The sequence below is a fragment of the Micropterus dolomieu genome, linkage group LG22 (assembly GCF_021292245.1).
Source record: "Micropterus dolomieu isolate WLL.071019.BEF.003 ecotype Adirondacks linkage group LG22, ASM2129224v1, whole genome shotgun sequence".
Taxonomy (NCBI): domain Eukaryota; kingdom Metazoa; phylum Chordata; class Actinopteri; order Centrarchiformes; family Centrarchidae; genus Micropterus; species Micropterus dolomieu.
Window position 1 is genome coordinate 7,350,440 of NC_060171.1, and position 23,576 is coordinate 7,374,015.

Sequence of the window (23,576 nt, forward strand, 5' to 3'; positions counted from 1 at the left end):
TCCCTGTCTGGGATAATAGAGTGGCTGTCGCCTGACCCTCTCTTGGCTCTGCATGTAAATATTTGTCATTCCCTGCAAGCTGAAGAGCACCGCTTCCCCTCCTTTGGAAAACAAGCCTATTATTATCATCTTTTTTCCCCCTATGCTGAGGAGAAGGTTTTGTGGCTTGATGGGCTCATCCTTATGTGATGTTGTTATATAACTGGGGAAAATGGTTTGAAATGGCCACACTGGGTCTGATATGAAGGACATTTTGCATATTGTTACACATTTCAGATTGATTCTGTTGTGTGTTTATGATTTTTCAGACTTGGTGTCAATTTAGAGCTATTAGGAAACATGATAGACATAATAGAAAACTATGATAACTAAATCTGTGCATTTTCTCTGTTTCTGTGTCCCCCATTTTGGTCTTCCTCAAAATAATGTGTATATTAATTGGGTTAAATTTATAGGAAAATGACACCAACCAATAACTGAGAGCTCTTTCTATCTCCCCTTCAGCTGTGGCAGTCACTGGTGATCAAGCTCTTTGTGGCTAATTTGACTCAGTTTCAGTCACTGTGTTATTCACTACTGTGTGATTAATCTCTAACAAGAGACATTTGGTGAACTGGAGTGGTTTTTAAGAGGTTTTAGAATATGAGAAAAAAAACTGAAGCAAGATTCAGCAGTATTTTATTTGTGAGGAACAATTAGGTGAAATAAATTTCTTTAATCGTCTAGATTTAAACGAAAACCCATATCTCATCCATTTTCAGAAGTTACGATGATCACTATTAAGCCATTTACCCCACTTAGCAGAACAAGCTCCATAATAATGGTTACTACACTGTAACACTGCACAGTTATTTATTCTAGTCTACGTACATTTACAGCTAATTACATTTTCATCCTTTTCCAAAATGAGGGAGATTTAGATTTATTTGCTGTATGTTTCTGAACTGGTGAGGTCCCTCACTCTACAACCTTAAGATTTGACTACTTTTGCATTGTTATTCCACCTCCTCACCTAACGGATGATTGACTCTATGTACAATTTATATACATATACAGTATGTGCTCTGTGTTTCTGTTTCAGAACAAAATGCGTATGTATGTATTGTAGAAGAAATGTTTCACCTTTAATTCACCATTTTTGATGTTGTTTAATTTTAGCTCTTTGGCAGCTTAAGAAGAGCACTTAATGTTCATGTCTTCACATATCTGTTAATCTGCTTCAGCTTTAATGAGACATTTTTCTGACCTTAACAAAACTCCACATTGATTTTCTTCAGTAAACAGCTGTCACCCATATGGTTTTACAGTGGATTACATATAATTGGAGTTTTGGCTTTCAAATGATTCAGTCCTATGTAGTGCAGCTCCAGTTCAGCTCTGGCTAAAAGCTGAAACCTAATACCTGACTTAAAGATGTTATGTAATAACGTTGGCTGTTGCTGGTCATTGACAAATCGTTGTTTTGAGTGTACACACAACCACAATGCCTCTCTTAAACCAGATCAACCAATATTCAATACCAATGCAATATCCCAATGTCTCTGGTGAGCTACCATTTCCCACAAATGGGAGGACAATGCACAGAGAGTCACAGAGGAAAATATTAATCTTCATTAGAGATCCTTTCCCATGTGTTGACTCAAGGCAGAGGTGGTTGTTGTAGCAATCGACCTGTCCACTTTCAGTGAGCTTTGACTTACTGGGTGCAGGACTCTGGATTGCCCCCTTAAGCCTGCGTTCATTAGGGTCATTTCTGGCAGAGATTGAAGTGAGGATGAGTGTTTGTTCGGTGCAACCCGTTGTTAAAGCTGTCTCCATGCTGAGGGAAAATGATGTGTGGAAACCGGCAGTTAGCTATAGATAATTGACCTTTAGGAATGCTGTGGAGTTTTAGCACTGCAGTTATATTGCATGACATAGATGGAATTTTATTTTAGAGAGGAGTGTTATTTCAGTGTATGTGGGCTCAAATGATCATTTTAATAGTACTGTCGACTCACATACTGCATGCATACCTGCCCTCATCATAAATTTTCAAGCTGAGAAGCTGATTTGATCTTAACATTAAAACAACGTCCCACTAAGATTAATCATTTTATTATTGACCCCACTCTAAGCTAATGTTAATTACTCCTGTTACACCTGTCAAGCTTTACAATTTAGCACAGTATGAAGTTTACAATGATAATGGTTGCAGATTTACCACTCACATTTTGTAGTAATTATGTTTTGGTTTTGTAAAGGTCAAAATACTTTAAATACAGAATATCTCTCTCATTATTTTGTTTTATCATACCGAACCTATACTATTACTTATAAGATTTATTTGGAAAAGAGGAGTGATAGACGGAGAGTACAAGGGTGGCACAGCCGTTAAATGATCTGCCATTGTCCTAACAACCAGTTTGAATTTATGAGTAACCACTTCGTTAATTTTCTACTGGTGCATGTAATTTCTTGTGGAGGAGGCAAAGATGATTAAGGTTTTCTCATATAAATCAGGTCAGGCTTTAGTCAGCTGGCCGGTCAGCACAAATTACTTCCCGGATCTCGGACAAAACTGTCCTTAATAAGCAGTATCTATGTGATACTGAGTACATTTGTTGCATAAATGTGGTTCTGTTTGTGCAGTAATATGTACTTTTCATTTTGATATCAATAATGAGCAACTGCTTTGAAACCAGTCATCTTATGTGGATTTCCTATCAGTAAATCAGTTCAGAAGAAAGAAACTGAATTTTCTCTGAATGAGCTCTGTGCCACCTGACTTAATTTTGATGTTGGCCATGGATCCACATAAACAGACTGAATATACAGTGATATACTGTGTTGTATGGTCAATCAGAATCCAAAAATGGGCAATCCAGGTCTCAAACTATGTATTTTATTGCTTACTAAACAGGTGACTCCTCCTACAAGATTATAATAAATGCAGTGAACTAAATATTGATTTAAAGCATTTTGATGTTGTGTGTGTGCCACTAAAATCACCCATCTTAAGTTTTAATACACACCTCTGTCCTCTTTTTTTACTTTTGCCAGCTTTACTCACAGAAAAGGCCTGTACACACACCAGGGCCCTCTTGCAGTGACACATATCCAAAGTAGATAAACTAGCTCTGACTTACTTTATTTTTCTGTATTAATTTCTCCCACAGTACCCGCATGCAGTGTCTCCAGGTCGACTCAGTCCAGCGCTGGATGGAGGACCTCCGACACATGACGGAGGTGGAGTGTATGTGTGTCCTCCAGGCCAAACCCATTGGGGTGGAGGAGGACGCCCAGCAGGGTGAGCTGATTGTGGCCTCCGGGGTCGGTGGAGGGGACCACGTGGCCAGGAACAATCTGCAGACGCTCCTCCGCCGAGCGCTGGTGGTCAGCACGGAGCTCGGTAAGATGTTCCAGCGACTGGAGAAGGGACGCTGGCAGAGGGTCCACAGCACCGCCGTAAGGGCGAACTGCCACGTGCGTTCACTGGTACACGAGTACAGTGCAGCCCGAAGCACACCACCGGAAATGCAGAAGGTGACGAGTAAGCTTAGAAATCATTAAAGTGACAAAGTAGGAAGTTACAAAGAAAGATATCAGTTTCAGACATACCAACACACCAGTCCATATAAAATATATATATATATATATATATATATATATATATATATATATATATATATATATATATATATATATGCATTTGGATTACTCATTGACGTTTTCCATAGTATCTATAGTATAAACTTTGAGACAAATCCATTTATTGTCATCTGTATGTTCCTTGTCTATGTGTTTCATCACAGCATGATAAATTTCCTATTTTTCTTTTGTTGTAGTATGAGAAATCTCTTCTGGAAAAGTGTATGGAGCTGACCAATATTACAGAGAGGTGAAACTCTAAAAAGCTAATAGACCATCATTAAAAAAAGTGGGTTTATGTGGATGGTAAATCAAAATGTCCCTTCACCCACAGGTGCCTTCACACAGATGATGAGTTCTTCCTGAAGTCCATGAGGGAGGCCATCCACGAGATCCTTACAGATGTCAGTGATTCCTTCAGCAACATGATTGACATGGCTTTAGCCAATGAGATCCGGGTATGCATCTGAATCATAGTTTTCTGATTATTTTACATACAGTGCACATGGCTGTAACTTGGCTTAAATAGACACAGAAAAGTTCTTCTTTTACTCTTTTATCTAAATGTTGAATCTACATTTTCTAGACCAGGCAACAGGCAGTTTTGTACGACATGGCAAAATGTATTGACCAATGTTTTACTTAATTAACGTATTGACCATGGTTATGTTTGTGTATTTTTTCTTTTTTGATACAGTTTGATCAGCTTTTGTTATCTTTGTTATACAACAGTGTTTTCAAAAAAGTATTCTACATTTGAAACGAAGCAGCAATAGAATATCTTCAAGCAGAGTAAAACAGTTTAACACTAGTTAGATAAACATAGCATTTTATTCAGGCCGTCTACTGATATCATTGGGCATAATGAAATGGCATATAGGGTGTGGAGAAAAATAAATCAAATAATCCTGCAACTGTTGCACATTGTTTGGCACAATTGAATGCAACAGACTTTTTAAATTTTATTTGTGTTTGTCATTATTTGTCATTAGAGTCATCAGTCTTAAAAACAAGACAAAAGCGACAGCTACTAACAATGTGAATTGCATATCTTGGTAATAACAATGGCTAATATTTGATCTTCCTTGCAGGTCCTGATTAAACAGATTGACTCATCAGACAATGTTCACACTATCGGAAGTGCCATTAGCAACCTGCTGTCACTCACTCAGGATGGACCTCAGCTCTGCAGCATCATTGCCAAGGTACTGTGGACATAGCAGTGGACTCTGTACTGCCTTGGTCCTGTGCTGACAATAGTTACACCATTTTGGTCATGAGTTTAATTAATTTCAAGATTGGGACCAACGACATGCATTGAAATGAGATGAACCTGTCTCGATTGATGCATTTCATTGTGCAAAAACCTTAGAGGGTGGAGATCCTGATATCAGCAGCATGATGTATTATGTTCTTACATTTTTACATCTTTGGCAGAGGCAGCTTCATTTGAAATAACATCTCTACCCCTTTCTTCACACACCCCTGTTATGGTCAGCTTCACCTTTTGCCAGTGTTCAACATCCAGACCAGCAGACCTGCAACTATTGCTTTAAACATGCCTCTAAAAAGCTATTTCACAATGAGATAAGAGAAGACAGACCAGACAGCAAGTCTCAATTGGACATTAGTTAGTCGACTGCTTCCTTGATACTCTTGATAAGACTCTTCCTGATGGCCCTCATACACACAAGGAATAACACACCCCCATCCTTTACTGCCAGATTGTCAGATCAATACTGTCAGCTCCCATTAGGAGTGAGCATTGATTACAAATGCAGGTTGCTTATGCATCTTTACCTTTCAGTCCGCTCCACCTTACTTAACTCCCTCTGTAGCGCCACTGGCCGAACACTCAGAGAGGTGTCTGAAGGAAACCTGCCTGCCAATGACTGCTAATGAATACCCAATATAAAACAACATCTTCCACTTGCCATCTGAACTAATTAGCTAGCACCAGTCTGTCTTTCACACTCTCACATACACTCCCTTTACAGTATCTGGGTCATATCTGAGCTCTTCACTAATCATTTTCAGCAGCACGCTAACTTTACTCATGTTTTGAATAAGTGCAATTAGCTGTTGAAATATTTGGGTGGGGACGTGATGTTTCAACCGCTTTTCCAGTGTTTCTGTTGATGGACAGTGTTTCTGTTGATGTGCTGTGTATGGAGAGGAGAAGGGAGGTTCGTTAAATGGGGTAGTGAAGCAGGCAGCATGATAAATAGAGATAAATCATTGTGTATATATCCATATCAGGTTTAAATAGATTTGTAGATTTTAGGTTTTATCCCATCAGATTTACGCAGCTTAAAGTACCAGATTGGTGGAGTTTTACAATGTTAAAGACCAACAACAGAAAATAAGAGTACTGAGCAATGTTCAGCAACATTGGCTTATTGTAACCTTAGTTTATATGACAAACTTTTTCTTACTCATCCAGCAGATGCTCAGCAGCATTAGCATTCATTTGGAGTCATATGTCTGGCCACCTTATGAATTTAAGTCCAATATTCTCTCCCTTGCTCTGTTTTATTCTCCACCAACTGCTAAGGGAAATATCTGGCTCTTTAGTTGCTAAATACTTCACTATGTTCACCAGGTAGTAGCTAACTTTGTCTGTCTGCAGAATAGAGGCATGAGATCTACCATCTCTTATCTTGTTCCCTAACTTGTGCTTTCAAAACCTATTCAGTGTGCCACATATAGTATGTGTGGTTTATACTATTATAGGCAGTGGCTCCTTAAAACACTTTTCTGTAAATGACAGCTTGTCAGATTCTGAGTTATCACATAATCGTGACTTATTTGTCACAACTGAATGATCTGCACCCATCTGCCATACCAAGCAGGTTATTAACAAACACCATCCATGTCTGCCTTTATTTGATGACCCGCTCATAATGACAAACAAAATAAATGTTTCACATATTTTTCTAAAAAAGCCTTTCAATATTTGTGCCTTAATCCACCAAAACAAGTTAAGTGTCACTTTTTTTTCTTTAGTATTACAGGGATGAATCATTCACACACACAAATACATTTTCAGGTCATTTAGATTTTAACATTTACCTGATCTGCATGTCTTTGGACTCTGGGAGGAAACAGATTCACCAACAAACACCATGTGAAGTCCACATGGAAAATGTGGCTATACAAGTTGACATTGTTTATGCTGAGTAATGTGCCACCTCATAAATCAAACATCAGCTGGATTATTAGAGAGTGACTGTGTCATGATGTACGAGCAGGTTTGGTGTCTACATTATATTGGCAGACTTTTTGCTCTCCTAAAACCAAATGCTTGAGATTGTAAGATGTGAGAGTATGATGTGGCAACAACTCAGGCCTGGTGAGAGGCAGTGTATCATCAAAACTCTGTGGGTAGAGAGGGCAGAGACATTTAGAAATACATTACAAGAGATGAAGAGGGTTAAGTGATGTCTCTATTAAGATTAAACAACACAAAGGCAAATTATTGTGTTAATCTTTAATCTGTATTTGGATGAAAAGTGTTTTTCTCAGAACAAGCATCATGTTCTGGCTTCGCTGAACTGGATTCAAAATGGATTTTTTTTTACTAACAACCTTCTTGTTTTAAAACCAAGAAATAAACTGCCTGCAACCACTTGCAATTGAAGAAGCTTCAGGCATTGTGTGAGCAAGTACAACAGACCATAGCACAGAGTTCAGTTCAGAAAATTATGAGATGGAAAGAAATTACACGCTGTGTAGGCCTGTACATGCAAACACACGGATAGGGAGGCATTTTTAGACAAGTAGACAAGTTTAACATGATGATGTTAACGCAGCAAGTACCAAAATGCATGAGTGTGACGCTAAATGCGTTCTATGGGCATCATTGAAGGAATGAGGATGAAGTCAGTGGAAACAATAGAACTGCAAGTTGTTTGATGGGGAAGGGAAAGAAACAACGACAAGCCCAATGCTCTGTGAAGAAGAGAAGTAGGCGGAAGTCTGTAAAGATGAAACCAACACAAAGGCGCTTCTATTACAAACTGTTGATTTTCTGAATAAAACTATCTGGTTGTCAGGCTGGAGGTTTTATTTTTCCTCTGATCCATTTCTGATATATAGTGGATTAAGAAAGATAGCCAAATGCTATAAAATTAGCACACATTGTTAGACCTTCTTAAAAATACTGTCTGTATTGCTGGTTTATTTGACTGAACATCCATCCATCCATCCATCCATCCATCGTCAACCGCTTATCCTGCATACAGGGTCACGGGGTTTAACTGAACAATCTCAAACTAATCAAAAAGTATCACTCAAATTCCATATAGTCATAGATGCAAGTGTGGGTAGAGGGTGACCATACATCCTCTTTGAAACAATAGAACTGCAAGTTGTCCTCTTTTTTCTGGACATGTCCTCTTTTTGGGACCTACAAAATGCATCCAGCCAGGATTTCTAAATCACCCAAAATGTCCGGGATTTGGCTTTTGCTTTCTACAGTTGGCATTCATTGTGTGTGTTTTTCCATTGCTTTGACTTGTACCGACACTATTATAAAAAAATTATAAAAAAAGTCCTGGTAGGCCACAGAATAAAGTACTCTGTGGCGTACCAGGACTTTTTATTGCAGCTTCTCCCAAGTAATGTTACTCTTCTCGGCCCTCTCCATCTGCAAAGACGGAATAGGGAGAAGACTTGGTGTTTTTTATGCGGCCGTGCGCACAAAGTTGCTTCTCAATGTCACTTTTCGTGAACTGACCAATCACGGCCTGGATGGGGTGTGACATTCGTGGTGCAGAATACATGACCTGCAAAACTGGTAGGTTACGTGTCAGTGTCAAAAAAAGGTGCTAGCAATCAATTACTTGAATCTCCCCAGCCCAGACCTACTGCGGGTGTCCATTTGCCTCCTGCCTTCACTGTACTCTTTTTTGAAAACCAAAATATGGTCACCCTACCAAATCAGACAACCAAAAAAAAAGTCAATTCATTCATGTTAAAGAGGACCGCATTTTTTTGCTAGCAGTTCTGTAAGGCTGTACTAATAGGCGCAGCAGTGATTTGAGCTAACTACAGCATGCTAACAATGACAGAGCTAACATGCTGATTTAATCTCATGTTATTGAAATCTTAGTTTAGCATATACTAACATTTGCTAATTGGCAATAAAAACAAAGTACAGCTGGGGCTGATGGGAATGTTATTTTGCCAGAAACAAAAGTATTGGACAAAGTCAAATTTTGACCTGATGTTGGCACTAGATGAAAAGTTTGGCAATCTCTAAAGTAATTACAGTTATTACATCTTAAAGGGCACAGGAATGTGTGAACCAAATGTCATGGCAATCTATCAAATAGTTGTTGAGATATTTTATATTTAAGTAAAAAATGAGTGAACCTCATGGTGGCGGTAGAGGAAATAACCAAAGTAATTAGGTGCGTTTGAGATGACTGCGGCTCACTTTCGCCGACTTGATAGTCTAATGTGAGCTGCAAGCAACATTAGGGGCAGGGTATAAAAATGGCGCCATGAAGTCGGACACATTCTACCTGCGTGAGCTTACTGTGAGCTGAGATCAATGACTGATCTCGTCCATTTGCAAAGAAAAATGCCATGAGACCAGGCAAAAGTGTGGTTCCAACTTTGTGCAGCGGAGATAAGCAGGACTCGGTGCCTGCAGCCGCCTTGCTCCCCTGAGGTTTTAATGTCATGTGACATGGTGACGTTTCGCAGCTCTGGTGAAAGTCTTTCTAACCAGCATGCCTTATTTTAAATCCATCATGCATCACGTTAAGTCATTTACCAAATTTGATGCTAATCCATCCCATAATTGTTGAGATATTTTAGTCTGGACCAAAGTGGGGGACAGACTGACAGACAGACATTGGAATCCTCAGAGCTGCCACCAGCATGGCAAAAAATCAATGAAACATCACACTGTCAAAATTTATAAAAAGACTGCAGGATTCACTTTTATTCCCCGATGCACCTGTCAGATTCAGGTGGGTAGAGATATTATTACTTCAATATATTCAGTATCACACAGGCAGTAATGAAAGTGCAGAGTTTGAAATATAAACAAGTAGAGTTAAATTTAACTTGTTTAACTAATTTAAAAAACATGACTAAAATGATAATATTAATGTAGGCTACCTTTAAAACCTAAAGCTTACAAGTGCATTAGACCATTTGGAGATTCTCCACAGACTCAATCTGAACAATTTTTGAACGCTAAAGCAACATTTGCGTCACAGAAAAACAACAAGATCAATAGCCTCTTCTGAGTTTCAAAAGGTTTACTGAAAACTGTCTGTCAGCGTGTTGGCAGTTCTTCGGGGTATGGCGAAACAATATTGCGTAGGCAGTGAACAGGGAAGAACGGTCAGGCTGGAGGGCAGGATGATTATTCACTCCAACCCCTAGCAGCATGGCCTTTCCAGCATATGAGACATGCCATCCCAGTATAATGGCCTTATTAGGATAATGGTGGTAGTTACAGGCTTCGTCTTCATCCAGGTAATTTATCTATCTGCACGCTGAATAGAATTCAATACCTGCAAGTGTTTTTTGTCAGAGGGGTCCTTTAGTGTAGACACAGAGCCAATACAGGAGCTATTTTTGTTTGTTTATACCAAGCATAATCCAACAGAAAATGCTCAGCTATTATGGCAAGCAAATTATTTTATTTCTGCTCAGTGTTTTCCATTCATTCATGAAATATGTATAGTTTTAATCTGACATGATAGATTGTGTGAGCCATTTGATAGATTCTTTGTTTGGCAGGCTCGGTGAGTAAAGCAGGCCAAATACATTTCAGGTCTCCTGGACTCTTTAAAACCAGCACACTGCTATTAGCTTATATCTGCAAGACCTGTTGGCTTTCACAGCACAGCATAGCAAGGAGCACTTTGATCCACCATTCTGCACAATCATGTGTACTTCAAGACATTAGCTGACTTTGGTCTATGGTGTATAATTTGGTGGTAGGATGGCTAATGTCAGATCTGTGAAAGTCTCAAAAGAGCTGTACTCTCACTGAAATTTATTTTCCCAACCTAACCATCCTTTTGTCCTGCAAGTAACTTATGATGTGGAAAACGTACAGTGACACCAGCTGCATCAAACACAGTGTCCACTAGACAAATAAACCAAACAAAAGTCTTCATATGAGAACGCAACTTAGAGTACCTCATTATGTGGTGTTGCTGGGCATCCTTGATGGAAAAATTCTTCCAAACTCTGGGCTGTTGAGCATTTTGTTAAATATACAATATGCAACTGTTTTTACACACACATTATTGTGTGAATACTGTATGCAACATTGTTTCCCAGAAAATTAATTTAACTAAATACTTTTCCCAATTATTTTCCCAACTATTTTCGCAAATGTAATTTTTTTGAGTGAATGAAGCAGTTTATCTGTCACATGTAGATCAATATAGCATTTATCTGCAGCAGAAAAGGCAATGGGGTGGATGGTGGGTATACAAATGGAGGACTCCAGAGACCAAGTGAATCTCAAAGTGAGTCCAAGTGAATTAGAAAAAAAAAAATCAAGGGTTGTAGGGTTATATTAATGCAACTTTAAATCAATTACAGTTTCTTATAGTTCCCTAAAGGAATTTCTTTTTAAAGAATTGAACTATACACCTGTCCATTATAAATACAGTTCCTGGATTTGCTAGAGAATGAGGACATAAATTAAGTAATAATAGTAATAACAATACAGGCATGATACAGAAAAAAATCACATAAGGCTTGTGAGAACCATTAAAAATAAGGGACAAGGTAAACCACTTATCTAAAGACTATGAAAAACCAAGTTATTATTTTTCCTTATTGTACCATATCCATATTCACATGCAATAGCTGTTTTGTCCAATTTAACAAATGTATCAATATAGAATATAGACATTTACTAAACCATCAACTAAATTACTTTGTCTTCTACCACAGGAAGGAGCTGTGGTAGCCCTGTTTAAGATCTGCAGGCAGGACCGCTTCAGAGACCTTTATGCTCACGCTCTGAGAACAGTGGCCTCCATCTGTTGTGTGGAAGAGGGCATCATCCAACTAGACAAGGTAAAGCTTACTCTCTCACACAAACACACACACACACACACTACCAAATGTTGAAAAAAAGAGATAGACATTAATTAATTAATTTGATATTATACAAAAGGAAAAGAGGATATAATATGTTAATAATGGCTGATTGGACAGCTCAAAAAAATCTATAATCTCTGTATGTGTATATGTGGATAAGACAGAGAGAGAGAGAGAGAGAAGTGAGTTGACATTAATTTCAAGTAAGTACAGTACTTCCAATAAAATACCATGACTCCCTCCAGTCCAGACAGATTATATTTACACTGATCAGCTGAAATTGTAGATCAGACAGGTGGTTATTCCTCTTCCCAGCAGCACAGTATAGTCTGTCTTTGTTGTACACATTGGGCCATGCTCTCACTTCCTATGTTATGACTGGGAGGCTAGTTTATTTTCCCAGGTGAATGTGTGCCAACAATGGCAGCAGCAGGAGGAGGCTTGGCTGCACAGAAACAAAGTGTGTGATTGTGGAATCAAAAGATCAACGGTTAAATGAAGACTTTAGTGGGGGAAAGGCTTTTGTTTCTTAACTGGGCAATGAAATAATATATTCCTTGTAACAGATTGTCATTTAAACATGATTTAAAATTTCTATACATTGGCGTCAATTTACAATATCTTGGTAGTAATTTCCAAAATTAAGACCAAGTTTCCTGAACACCCTGTTGATTACTGTCAGGAGGACGATCTTCTTTGGTCGCATGTTGCAGGTGAAATTAGCCTCTACTACTGTCAGACTTAAATGGAAAATGCAGTGTAGAAACTGGCAGGGAGTGCCAATCTTAACAGCAACTGTGTTTTTGTTTACTGTATGTCTTATATTGAATAATTGATGTTCGATGTTGCACCTTTACATTGTTAGGAGGGAAAAGTTGACATGCTGCCTCTGTGCAAGATTCCTGTTTTGTTTCTTTTTTGGGAAACTGCAGCAGTCGAGTTCTCCAGCTTTCTATTTACTTGATTAAATTTTCCTGAATGAGTTCACGTAGTTCCGTTACCTCAGGGCAGGGAAACCGGCTGTATAATTATGATAGAAGACAGTGAGAAAATAAACATCATACTATGTTAAGTTTTTTCCTAAATTATAGAAAATACAGTACATACACAAAAGGTTGAGTCATGATTTACAGTGAGTCTTTTTACTTTGAGCTGATAGGTCAAACATTTAGACTTGAATGACTTCCCACAGTGGGTGTGTGTGTGTGTGTGTGTGTGTGTGTAAAGGAAAGAAGGTGAGACAGGGAGAGAGAGAGCTAATGATACATCCTTCTTTGTTGATCCTTGTTTGTTCTCTGTCGAGAATTCAACCAAAATAAATAACAGACGCACCTGTGTCAAGCGAGTGTTTACAGAAAGACAAATATAACCTGATTCTGGCGTATAATGATGCCACAACGGTGTCTGTGTTCACATATAGAGCAGCTGGGACAGCATGAATCATCCAAGTGTGAAAACTCTTTAACGGGAACCAAAGTCCGCCCCAGATTAGCAGCCTTGTCCCGGGAGGGGGGCTGTCAGGCAAGTCTACGCTACCAACCGCTCACCAGCGATCGCTCAGGCTTGAGAAAGACAACTGTCACTGTTGTAGGGTGATTGAGAAAAAGGGCCGGTATGCATCTGCACTGCTCATTGGTGGATATACTGCTTCTTAGTTTCATCCCCAATGGGGACATTACGTTATAATAACTTGGTGAATGGGAAGTGTCCTGATTAAGAAGCTGCTCAAGATGTACAAGGAAAAAGAACTTATAGAAGATTGATGATGGAAATATCGTTTCAGACTGAAAGTTAAAACTTCGCCTTGCAATTATGAGAAAAGCTACATCAGGCTGCAATGAAAAATATTATTTTTAGCCTACAGTTGTAAAATATAAAATTAAATTATAGCATGTGATTGCCCTATCGTGAAATACGTGTTCTGTAGCATTGCATCATTTGATGAAGAAAACACTGTATGTGTCATACAGACCCAAGAAGTAATCCAGAAACAGTACCCTGGATGTGGCAGTTTGAGAGATGAATGTGATCAATGTGTCGCTTTTCTGGAGCATCTCTGCATGTTAATGCTACATGTCCTGGAAACGCTGACTTCAGTCAGTCTGCGATGGTGCATGTGTGGGGGTCCAATCACTCAAGGGGGCCATATTTTAGCAAATAGAGGATTTTGAGGATTTATGAGATCAGAAACTATAAAAAACGTTTTTAAAATTGTTGCCTTTGTGCAAAGTATTCATGTAGTTTCAACTGAGAAGAAAGTGCACTTTTGTTCCACCAGAACCACAATTCAATGTAGTGTCTACATAATCAATCAATCAAAAACTTCCTGCAGAAGTAAAATGCAGAAAGGTTATTTGGCGTCGGCTCCGAGAATAAACTGAATGAGATACATCCTGTTTAAACGAGGAGTTGGGGAATATCCTATTTTAGGGAGGAGGAGGTGCAGGTAGGGATGGGGTGGTGGGGGGGACAGTAGATGAACGGGGGTGTGCAGAGTTGATTGTTCCACGTCAGTGGGTTGCGCTGGCACAGTGCTGCTGACGTCCATGGAGACAAAAATAGGGAACTGCCCTGTGAAGCTCAGTGCGCTGATGCTCGTCAGCAGATAAGACTGACAGGTGTGGCTGGCTGGGAGCTGACAGTTTGCTTCACTCTTGGCGCTTGTCTCTAAACTTTTGTTTTCAGGAGTGTTGGCTGATGGTGACTGAGCATCAAAAACATTAATTTGCTCTTTACTTAAATGATAGCAATATTGACTGTGATTGAAAAGTGACTGTAATAAAGACATCAAAATGTCTTTGATGTATCAGGTAATGGATTTTTCACCAAGACACAAATTTAGTGCCCATTGCCACCCTGGAAACCACGATCCTGCAGTTTATGACTATGAATTTAACATAATAGTATGGATGATTTCCACAGTACGTGCCAATTTTCAACACTTATGCTACATAATGCCTGACTTGATAAGAACTAATGCCAACAGATGCAAAGTAACAATCAGCTGCTTTAGTAGTTTCTGTGAACTGTACAATACTGTCCCCTAGTGGATAAAGACCTGTTCTACATCGCCATTATTTCCTGAAGCCTCTAAACTCTTATACCAAATCACATACACACAAACACCAACACAAAGATGAGATAAATATGACCTCATGGCCTTTACTAAACTTCTCTTTAAACAGGAGATGATTTCCTGCCCTTCTTTAACTCTGAGCTCCTCACCAAACCTGATGATGCACACATCCTGGCTTGATATCAGCCAAATATTAGGCCACAAAAGTTTGTCAGCGGCATATTAAATCAGAGTGGTGTGTTTTAATTGTGATAGCTTTATGGGCAGCGCTGCAAGTTCTAGCCAAGATGACACCGCAGACACTTAACGGTCTGTCTCGTTGGCCAGTGATGCTGCAGGTGTTTTGTCAACCCTGCAGTGTTGAGTAAAAGTTCAGTTCAGACCTGCCGACAGATCCCAATGATTTGTACTTAACTATTGTATAATTAAAAATACTAAATCAAACCGTCTTAAATTACCTTAAATACTTGGGACTTTATATGTTTTAGCTCATTTTTAAAAAAAAGTTTAGTTAAGTTCATTCAACATTACAAATATTCACACACCACGGATATGTCAAGGATGACACAACAGTTTCCAATGTGGTCCTTGAAGCAAAAGTAAGGAAGCAGGAGTCCAGGTAAACAGGTAACGTCATACTATACTACCAACCAGGACATCCAGGGATCCTTAAAAGGCCTTAAAAAAAATTATAAATGACTTCAAAGTGTGCAGGTACCCCGACCGACAAACCAACATAGTAAATACCTATCTCATCTCAATAAAATAACCTCAAGTTAAAAATCCATAACATAAATGATATAAAAAAGGACATCCACATTTTAAATAGGAAGGTAACTCGTCCCATACAAGTTATAATTTGACCTTGATTTAAAAAATGTGTTGGATACTTTTTTAAGTAACATTGGCTCTAGTCTGGTTTGCACAAGTTCCCCAACCTCTACAAAGGTGGTCTTCTATATTAACTAAATACTTTTCCCAATTATTTTCCCAGCTATTTTTGCAAATGTAATTTTTTTGAGTGAATGAAGCAGTTTATCTGTCACATGTAGATCAATATAGCATTTATCTGCAGCAGAAAAGGCAATGGGGTGGATGGTGGGTATACAAATGGAGGACTCCAGAGACCAAGTGAAACTCAAAGTGAGTTATATTGACTATAAACTACACTTTAAATTCTAAACAAAACACATTTTTATATTGATTTCCACCTTCCCATGCAGCCAGTGGTTTAGATAAAATGTTTTACAATATGGAAATCAACTAGTAGAAACTTAAGATTTGCTTATCTTCAGTAATGCATGATCAAAGGGTGCCTAATGTGTACTGTCTAATGTATAGGTGGATGGGATCCTGTGCCTGGCAGACATCTTGACTGATGAAAACAGCGTGGAAGCAGCCAGGGCCGAGGCTGCGGCAGTCGTGGCTCAGATCACCTCACCGCACCACACGTCCACACAGCACCTCGCCAGCTTCCTGGAGAGCATGCACGACATTGTCACTGCGCTCATCAGTGAGTGGAAGTGACAGTGACTGAATTGTAACCCTGACCTTGGACTTATAGTCAAGGATTGTTTAGAGAAACCGGATTTGTTAATAGGTTAGAAAAATAACCAGTTAGGTTTTCTTCTAAATGGTAAATGGCTAAATTCTTTTCTAGAGACAAGTAAAATTACAGGATCGCTTTTTTTGAATATTATATTTAAAGACTCGTTGTAGAATTTTAGACCTCTAGTAGCGTTATGGAGGAGTTTTTTGATGAGTGGTTTCCCATTTTGTTTATCTCGTGCATGCACACACAGTCCTACTGTTTCACTGTTTCACAGGTGACACGCTAAGATATGCTGCAGTGTTTTACATTTTGCTGAATACCACTGAATTTAAACACGACATTAACCTTTATATACACATACATTTAAACATAACCTTCAAATTAACCTTAAGGTTAGTGGGGGTTGGTTTTAGTGTGGAACAGTTTAGTTTATAATAATAGAGGTTCAGATCAGGTATTTGCATTAGTAATTGTATAATATAAAAAGTACAATAAACAAGTTACAGTAAAGAAAAATAATGATTTTAAGATTGTACTTTTTGATTGTTACCTTTCAAACACTCCATGGTCTAACTACTGCAGGTTTCCCCGTCTACATTACAAACAAAATGTTGCTGTCAGTGCTTCCAAACATTATAACCTGGAGCCTCCCTGATCAAATATACGTCATTACAGCATGGATAACTCTACAAAACTTCCAAACAAATGCTAAAACTTCTTAAAAAGTATACAAGCGATCGAGTTGCCAAAAGACAATAACCTCAAACTGGATTATGTGTTTTGTTGTGTAATGTTAGAATTACTGTACTTAATGAGTGATGTCTCATTCTCTCAGAGTTGTGCCAGAGCGCCTCATGTGGTGAAGTATTTCTCCTGGCGTCAGCAGCCTTGGCCAATATCACCTTCTTTGACAGCATGGCCTGTGAGATTCTCCTGCAGCTGAATGCCATCCACATCCTGCTGCAGGCATGCAAAGACCGCCAGAGAGTGGACACGCCCTACTCCAAAGACCAGGTACACATCTACATTTAGGTGTTATTTTTCACAAAATAAAGAAAAACCCCAAATAATAAGTTATCGTTATTAACTTACAACGTTAACTTACAGGGAGAGTGAGCATGAATGACTTTGGCTTAAGCAGTGCACTTAATGAGGTTATATAAAGTTCAGGAACAGCATCGTGGCCTCACAGCAATAAGGTCCTAGGTTCAGACCTCGGTCATTCCGGGCCTTTCTGTGTGGAGTTAAAGTAATTGTTCTTTTTCTACCACAGGGGATCATAAAGCAAGACATGCCCCCACCCCTCCTCTTGATCCTTGGGTTCCTAGCCGCTCCAGCCACCACAACCCAAACCAACCCCTTTTTATCCCTACCTCCTTGACCCTTTCATCCCTCCCACCCTTCATCCCCCTTTATCCTTTCCCCCTTTAAAAATTCTTTATTGTTTTAAATGCAGGTGGTGACAATCTTGGCAAACCTGTCAGTCTTAGAGCAGTGTGCTTCTGAAGTCCTGCAAGACCAAGGTAATCTATATTTCATCTATAATTTTCAAATGAATGTTACATATCATTGTTGTTTTTTATGGGCAAACTGTGTTGGGATGAAGGAAATACACCAGCAAGCATTGAACTACTCAGTAACACCCTTAAACTGATGTACAAGTGAGAAAAATCTGTGGAATTCTTCTTTAATCCTCCAGATGGCAGCATCAAATAAAATATGTGAAGTAGCCTGGAAGAGCTTAAATAGTAACCACTGAGCATATGCAAATGTTTTTACAACAATATTTATAACAACTGTAATGCATTTTAATATTATTTTTAAATTAATTCTTCATTTTCAATGTGTATATTTTCTGCTCTCAAATGTGAGCCCTCCTAATTACTATAACATATTCCATTGTCTCTCTGCTCTCGTTCATATATTGTAAATTAAATTGATAGATACACAAGTTTTCAGTATGGGTATAGGTCCCTCAGTCAATTTGTATTTCAATCTGATCATAGACCAAGTAGCCAAAACTATTTGTTATTTTACCATCTGCACAATGTATTTCGTGTGTAACTTTATGTCTGTGAAGTTTCAAACTCAGCTGTTTGTTGTGTTTAGTTCCTATGTTTCTGACAGAGTTGCATTGTTTTTTCTTGTTCTTGTCTAACTTCTTCTGCTTCCTGTCTTCATTTGTTTTTTTATTGTGTTTTATTGTAAACATGTTGCTTTGGTACCATATTTCTCTCCAATCATCAACATATCTCCAATCCTTTCTACCCTTCCTGAGACCTTTGATTGTTTGGTTTCTTGCCGGGCTAATCTGTACTGTATATTATGTCATTTAGGAATAGAGCGACTACTGCTGCTGCTGGCAGAAAAGCCATCCTCCTCTAGTCCATCAGAGGGCGCCGCCTGCGAGCGTGTCCAGCAGAAAGCTGCTGTCACACTTGCCCGTCTGAGCAGAGACGCTGACGTGGCCCAAACAGCCATTCAACTAAAAGGTAGTGCAGAATTTCAGTTTTCTCCCAACAGTGTAACACATTTTATTCTTTATTAAATCATGCTATTGAGTGAAAGTCGAGAGAAGCAATTAAAGTGCTGAAAAACAAGAGGTAAAAAGAAAGAATGGAAACAACAACACAGAATAAATAGATTAAACAATGAAAATCAGTATAACCAACCTATGGCATAAGTGAGCTGAATGGTAGCTTAGGGCACAGACAAGAGCCAAGTCATCTGTTTTTTTATTGTCACAATTTGAAACTATCTATTTTAAGCAACCTTATCTTAACTTAATATCTTGTGTTTTCCTTTGTATAGCTGTCTTTGGCTGACTTATAAATTGAGCAATGTGCTGGGCTCCATAAAGAAGAAAAATATTAAGTATAAAATATGTATTTAAATTTAAAAAAAAATAATCTTACATTTTTTTTCAAAGTGAAGGTAAGTGGATTTATAAGCATAATTTCAATAAAGCTGAATTAATTGAATTGAGCCTTGAGGTTCTCCATTTGTAATTAAAGACTAATAGACAACAAAACCATCAACAGGACACAATGCCCTGATTCTGCATCCTCTTGAAGCTTGACTATTTATTTACTTTAAAGAGATTAAAGTCTCACAAGATCATTTTACAGGCAAGAGATCCTCGTCCCATCACTGGACAGAAAAACCTATATTATAATATACAAATGTACTGTATGTCCATTCCCCTGGCAGACCTCTTGGGAAGTATGTCTCATGGGACGCTCTCTATGAATACTTTATGAAATGCTTTATGAAACTCCATAATTTGATTAGTGGATTAACATATTTTATATTGCATTAAAACCAAATAATTTGTCAGAAGTTAAATGTAATGGAAACGTCTGTATTATTTGGGAATGTTCTCAGCATTACAAAAAGTAGTTTAACTCTGAATGTCTCGAACTGCTCTGCACCACACTGTTTATAGCTGATATCAATGTCTAAGGATGGCACAAGCATGTAACTGAATTCCTCTGCTGTCTTTAGCTGTTCCTCGTCTTATTGAACTGTGTCGCTCCCCTACTGAGAGAAATAACAGTGACTCAGTGCTGGTGGCTTGCTTGGTAGGTATAAAGTGTGTGTCTATTTGTATGTGTGTGTGTGTGTCTGTTTGCATACAAACCTGTAGATATGTGTAAATGAGTCCATATCCTGAATACCAATATGTTATTTAAACATTCAAACTGCCCATTTCAATCGTGCCCCAAAAATACGATACATGTTCAGCTGCACTTGCTATATAGTACATACTAAGGGCATTATATGCCTGCATGTGTAACATAAGTGCACCAAATGACTGTCCAATTTAATTACATCCATGGGGCAATATCTGAAAATTTAAAATATATCACAACCTCAGTATCTTTAAGACATGTTGAGATAGCTGACCGGTGCATATAATCTCAAACGTTGTATGTTTAAATATGTACATATCATGAATAATATCCCTGTTCGTACTCATCATTCTCTCATTCTGATCATAATTATTAAGACCAGATCTTACGGCAGATGAGGGGATTTGAAGCGCATAATGGTCTGGTAGCTTAATTGGGCTGCTTCACTGCACCCAGAAATGGCCTCTTCTTCACTGTGACCCTGTGTGTGTCTATTCAAATTAATATGATTCTATTTTATCCTTTTAGCCAAGGGTTAAGTATTTGTAGGTGTTGAATTTTTACCTTCAAAGGACACTAAGCTTTCACAGATCATTTGTAATCTTAAATGTAAATGTTGGAGGATTTCATGGCTGAAATGGGTTTGAAACGTCACACATATTAATCATGCTCTTTCAAAATCCACATGAGATGTAGGAGAAAAAATTAAACAGCTCCTGGCCCAGTAGCTTAGTACAGTTTGTTTTTTTAACCTGCAGACACATTAAGGTTTTTATTTAATGATATTAAATGTGCACATTTACAATTCTTCTCCACATGTCATTGCATATATTTTTACATGATTTCAATGTGCATGTTTGCATACAGCAGCACATCATGTTCTTGATAGGTGAAGCATGTCTGTGTGTATTGTTTGTGCACATGCACAAATGTCTCCAGGCTGCCTTGAGGAGGCTGGCAGCAGGGTGTCCAGACAGCATCGAGGCAGCCGACCACCAGCAGCTGATCAAACCACGGCTAGTCGACTCTTTCCTGCTGTGTTCCAATATGGAGGAGAGCTTTGTATGATGGCCCGTATACTGAAGACTGATGGTGGACAGTTGAACTCGTGTACAAGATCATGACGTGTACTGTTTCTTGACACAGAGAGGACTAATGGGCAGTGTCACTCCAAAACATTGCATCTATTTCCTGACTGGAGCTTTAGTCTGTCACTTCCTGTGTCCTGGGATGATTTTTCTGTCCAGATTTCATCCTGGACATCATTGGGTGAATGGAGTGAAACTACAATGTACATAAAGTAGCGCTCAGTGATCACATTAAATGCAATGAATGTGTACTGTGTTCTAGAAAAGGTCAATTGCTTATTTTATTCCACTGGGAATTTCACATCAGTAATACTTTTATGAGAGTAGGTGCTTCTTTTTGAAAATGAAAGTATAACCTGTTCTGAAATGAAACACTTTATATGCTACCACTGTGCAATTTATATGTTCTTGTCTAAAGATAATGTATCCAAAGTATTTTTGCTGACTGAGAACAGAGAAAGAACTTTCACAAAAGTGTAGATACTGTTAAATGCCTCTGACACTAATGATCATCTGAAACATTTAGCATTGGTGTACCAAGATGTGTGTTTAATTCTTTTCAACTCTTTTATTGTTGGTCTGTTAAAAAATATTTTTTAATGTTTTCTACCGGCAGCCACTTTATTTGGAGAATCATTTACAACTAAATTATTATAGCTAGAAGAACTATGACATGTTTTCAATTTGTTATTTGTGTACCATTATTGACAGGTCACTATTAGTATTTAAAATGTTTCATTAAGGCATATGGCAACATGATATTTTGTTCTTGGTGCACAATGTATTGTTTGTTAAAGCAACATTATGTAAGTATGTATGTGTTTTTTATGTGATTTGGCGCCCCTACCCTTTCAGTGAGAGTGTAATTCACCACTGTTGTAAATAAGGACAAGCTAGCCAACAAAGCTAGACACCAACTGACGCAGGAGTACTTACAGTAACACAACTGATGTCTGAGTGTGTTATCTAGTAAGTTTGCTAACATAACTCTAGATTTATAGCTAGTGGTTAAACCTCTGTCTGTGAAATGTGTGGCTGATTTTGCTTGAGGCGAAAACTTTGCTAACACAGCCAAACATCAAGCAAACGCAACAACTCAAGACACGGCAAGCCAGCTAATTAGATATAACCTGCTAGTCCAACAGCAAGAAGGCCAACTCAGCATCTGTCCTGCATTCTTTCAGCTCTTTTAGCTCACGCCAACGAGTAACAGCCAGTCCGATATTTACTCTTGTCCAGTTGCTTGCTCGTCACTGTCTCTTTTTCTTTTCCTTGCTTCCAGCGACATCGTGTTTGGTCTCTTCGCAGCCTCTGCTATGATATCTATACAGTTACAGGGAGACAATGATAGTGATGTCACTCACCCTATTACAAATCCATGTATCATCAAAATGATTTTGAAGTTGTTTTTAAGATAAAAATACTACATAATGTTGCTTTAAAGTGTATTGTATGGCGTGTTGAGTTATTATCTTGAACATACTTGCCATTAATCTCAAATATCATATTTGCCACTGGAAAATGAGTCTATAAAAATGGTCTTGAATTTTAATATAGAAATGCTTTAATTTAAAGAAAATTACCATAATTGTATGCCATGCATGGAGTAAAGGCAAGCATCTATCTAATGTTGGGTGTATGTCATTATAGTGAATTACAATACTCAGAACATGGGAACCCACAACAACAGACACTCAAAAAACAAAAGAGAGATTAAGAAATAAGAAGAAGAGAAAAAAGAAAACCCTGGGCCCTACCCAGTAGCCACTATAGACTGAAGCCCTGAGAGTTGTTTCTCAATGTGACAATGTGAAAGGCGTTGCTCGTAGTGATAAACCTGCTAAGAATTATCATTCAAATCTCAAGCTCTGCTTAGCTTTACAGAGCTTAATAGTGAGCTTCAGCTCATTATTTAGCTGTTCGACCCACAACTTCGGTTGACTCTCGCCTCTGTAGCATTGCTTCGGCAGCAGCAGGCAGCGTTATTTAAAGAGTAAAAGCCCAGACAGACAGAGCGAGAGACTAGCTGGTGAACACTGTGGAGCATTTAGCAGCTAAAGAGACTATAAAGAGAGGAGGTGGTTGGTAGAGACCAAATATAGAGCCAAAAGAGAGTGCATATTGGACTAACATTCCCCAGGTAGAGAGAAACACAACTCCATGTGAATAGTAATGTTGCTCTTTAAATGCCGGATGTGCAGAGGGACTGTTTTAAAAAATGCAAAACAAACTGCAGTTAAAATTGTATTTGTATTTATTGTGGTCACAACGAACACTGCTACACTACTGGTACAGCAGGCAAACACCACATTCAAAATCCGAATTACCAGCAGAAAGTCCCACCTTAATGCAGAATGAGTGCAGTTGGGGTCCATGCAGCTAAAGTTCCTCAGAGGGCCCCAGACCTCCAGCTATCTCAGAGGGACTACGCTCACACATTCTGTCTTGTCACAAACACAAGCAAAGGGATAAGAAAAGCCTTTGAATGAGGTTCACAGAGAAAAAAAGAGGCC

General features: G+C 38.5%; 1 protein-coding gene across 1 annotated transcript; it reads left to right on the plus strand.

Annotated features, from left to right (window-relative positions):
* Positions 1-1,019: 1,019 nt before the first annotated feature.
* Positions 1,020-22,589, plus strand: LOC123961546 (protein inscuteable homolog). Its single transcript, XM_046037026.1, has 12 exons — positions 1,020-1,033; positions 3,159-3,525; positions 3,828-3,880; positions 3,965-4,088; positions 4,722-4,835; positions 11,566-11,691; positions 16,133-16,304; positions 17,179-17,357; positions 17,800-17,866; positions 18,680-18,835; positions 19,848-19,924; positions 20,915-22,589. Exons 1-12 carry the CDS (start codon positions 1,020-1,022, stop codon positions 21,041-21,043), a joined length of 1,578 nt encoding a protein of 525 aa, XP_045892982.1. The 3' UTR covers positions 21,044-22,589.
* Positions 22,590-23,576: the final 987 nt, after the last annotated feature.

Bases quoted from the DNA above. Each gene is read 5' to 3' on its own strand.
- LOC123961546 (XM_046037026.1), top strand. The intron at 11,692-16,132 runs GTAAAGCTTACT...TCTAATGTATAG, and splicing joins GCATCATCCAACTAGACAAG to GTGGATGGGATCCTGTGCCT. The intron at 17,358-17,799 runs GTACACATCTAC...TTTTAAATGCAG, and splicing joins CGCCCTACTCCAAAGACCAG to GTGGTGACAATCTTGGCAAA.